Source organism: Phycomyces blakesleeanus (assembly GCF_001638985.1).
Source record: "Phycomyces blakesleeanus NRRL 1555(-) unplaced genomic scaffold PHYBLscaffold_33, whole genome shotgun sequence".
NCBI classification, from domain to species: Eukaryota; Fungi; Mucoromycota; class Mucoromycetes; order Mucorales; family Phycomycetaceae; genus Phycomyces; species Phycomyces blakesleeanus.
In genome coordinates this window covers 1-3,165 of record NW_017265163.1, presented here as the reverse complement: position 1 = coordinate 3,165, position 3,165 = coordinate 1, and the positions used below count along the sequence as shown (strand labels likewise).

Sequence of the window (3,165 nt, the reverse complement as noted above, 5' to 3'; positions counted from 1 at the left end):
AACAACAGTTCTGGTAAGCGCGGGTCACTCGTTCAAGCTTTCTTCCGTAGCAGCAATGGCCGAACTTCAAGCCTATATACCGGACAAATTCAGTATCTTTTTATACATTCATTTACTCTGCCTCCTCATCCAAACCACCGAGCATCAACATTACATCAAGACCAGCATGTTTTTGCATACATCCGATGGTATAATTCGACAAATGACAATGAACACAGAGATGAAGGTATTGCAATCTGCTTGCCAGAATTCTCTGCTGATAATTATCACAGCATCTTGCCTGTACATCGCATACACTTAGAGGTCGCAACTGCTGTAGATGTAACTGATATGAACGAAGAAAGAATGCTGGTCATTCCTATGCCAAAAAAATACTATGCCTGAAGCCTTTATGAATAATTATGCACTATGATTTTTTATGAGAATAATTAAATAAAAAACAAAGAACAAGTAATGCCTCTTTATGCATTTTTTTGGTTATTTAAAGTATAGGACGTTATGAATGAAGAAAAAAAGAACAAAAAATATAAACTTTATTTAGGGCCCGTTTCTAAGAGCCCACTGAGGAAACTGTGACGCAATTGCATCAGGGACTGGTCCTTCAACGGTTTCGCCAAAAGCACGTGACAGCAATTGATGGCTATTTAAGCCTAAATCAGCTACCACTTTGTTGTCAACAAGTGTGATGAAGTGGTTGTACTATATTAAAGACATTAATATTTTATTCAGTATAATACAATATAATATATTAACTAAATTAAATATTTCAACTTTCAAAAAACTAAGTACCTCATCACTTCTCCAACCTGGACGACGAAGACGAAGCCCACTATAAGAAACATGAGGCGAAGTGCCATCGTCTGACTCACCAACAGACATAGCCTCTTCTATAATGAGACCAGAGCAATCTCTTTTCATCTCGTCATCAATAGCAGTCTTGTTAGACTGGTACGCTGTTTTGCGACGTTTCAAGTGCTGTTGAAAATATTAAATTAGTTTTCTTTTTTTGCTTTAAATTAATGACTTAGATAAGAATTATTCAAATAATAAATAAATAAAGTATAACTTACCTCCTTTTCGCGGCTACTCCTTCTGTTGCGAGCATTGTCTGACTTCTTTTTAGCCTGAGACTTATTAGCTGCACGCTTTCTGCTAGTGAAGTTCGTGTAGACAAAGTCACGAACATCACTTTTTCTCAGTCCTGCTCCTACGAAATTTCTTTCCAAGTAGGCAACGAGGTTTTCTGTCAGCTCAGTGTTTGGCGACTGGTTGAAGTTGACAGCCGTGTTCCACCTTGGCTTGCCATTGTTGGCTTGAATTTCAGCCAAATGTTTTGACTTGAACTTAGGGTCCCACAAATGCTCCCGAAGAAGTCTCTATTGAATCTTGGTAAGTTATTAAAGATATAATTTACTATATGTATGATACATACATAGGCTTTTGTTTTGTTGACTGATTTTGCGTCAGAAGCCATGGTGGAAGAACCAGCTACATTCATTTCCATGCTCACAGGAGCAACAGCATGCACTAAAGCCATCGGCTGACTCTGCAAAACAGCAGACACAGGAGTGTTCGAAGTTTTTGCTTTGATATCAGCAACGTCTTTCATGACAGTGGTCATGTCACGACGCAAGATGGCAAGAGAGTTTGTCATCTCTCTCTCAGCAGGAGTGCGTCGAGTGGGATAGCTTTCATTTTGGTTAGACATATTCTATTAATTTAAAAATATAAGTTCAAATATGTATTAACTGTTAATGCTTTTATATTCTTTGAATAAATTTCTATTATACACTACGATTATATTTATTATCAAACATACCAAAATAAAAGACAGAAAAAGATGGGGAGATAGAGAGAGAAAGTGTGAGTATAAGTAAGAATAATTGTAAGAGTGCGTGAGCAAGAGTGAGTAAGATTGTAGCAAAAACGTATATTTATATTTCCAAAAAAAAAGGATGTCTAGTCTTGATTGATCTTGGTTAAAAAAATATATCTAAAGTAACTTCTTGTACACACACTGTGTAAATTGATACAAAGATTGCTTTTAGATACTACACCATTATATCTATTATGCTTTTTGGATATTTTTTTTGAGTTTCATTTTTTTTAATTACCTATTTTGTTTTTTGTATTTTATTTACTTATTTTTTTTATTTTTCCATATTTTTCCTTATCGACCATTTTCTTTTCTTTTCTTTCTCTTTCTGATTTTTGTTATAACTGTGAATTTTACTGGTAAGATACATTCTTCTTAAAAATACTTCTGTACAGACAACAACAAGATTAACACATTCTGTTGTCATAGATACATATATACTCTCTTAGTGTTTTACTATATTCGCAAACTTTTTTGGTAACATATCTTCTTTTTTTTTTAAAGCAATTCTTTTCTTCAAATATAACTAAATAATAATTATTATTTCAGTTGTCATAGATACTAGCGTGTTTTTTCCTTCTGATGTATTCTCTTTACAATGGCCATCCGGATTAGTCCAGGTTAGTAACTATACTTCATGTCATCATCATATAAAATTATTCTGACTTTTCTCCTTCTTTTTTATAGACAATATCGCCAAAAATATTCCCTACAATTAAACAAGACCATCAACACGGTAATATTTTATTTTTTATTTACTTTTAATATGTATCTGACAGAATATAATTTTTATTACAGATGAATGTTCATCTGCCAAACACGCAATGAATAAAGAACCTCTATCTCTTGGCGCCATCATTGACATGGTAAGACTTCTTCTTTTATTCTCTTAATATGTATGATAGTATTATTTATACTGTATATTAATATATGTTTTTTACTAAAGGTTATATCAACTCTTGACAAGTACTATCTAGGTCTACAAATAAATTGACTTTCTTTGGGTACGTTCATTACATATTCTGTCACCCAATTCACTCAAACTAACTTCTCTATATTATTTTCATTGTTAAAGAAATTATACTTGACGCCATGCCTCGAACTCTCAAAGTTTTATTTTTATCTTCTTCAGTCATTATATTGTATGTATCCTCAAATTAATATATCACTCACAACATGTAAATATTTAAATACACATCTAACTTCTCTTCTATTATGTTAAATAGTATCTGTGCCAAAGATAACTACTAAATATGAGGGTTTACAAACATTATATATAAAGCACTGCT

At 32.9% G+C, this 3,165-nt stretch overlaps 1 protein-coding gene across 1 annotated transcript; it reads right to left on the bottom strand.

Annotated features, from left to right (window-relative positions):
* Nucleotides 1-537: 537 nt before the first annotated feature.
* Nucleotides 538-1,708, bottom strand: PHYBLDRAFT_152013 (hypothetical protein; the record flags this gene model as incomplete). The annotated part of the gene is made up of 4 exons (XM_018432810.1): nt 538-699; nt 790-975; nt 1,071-1,376; nt 1,433-1,708. The coding sequence occupies 4 exons, from the start codon at nt 1,706-1,708 to the stop codon at nt 538-540; spliced, it is 930 nt and encodes a 309-aa protein (XP_018284782.1).
* Nucleotides 1,709-3,165: the final 1,457 nt, after the last annotated feature.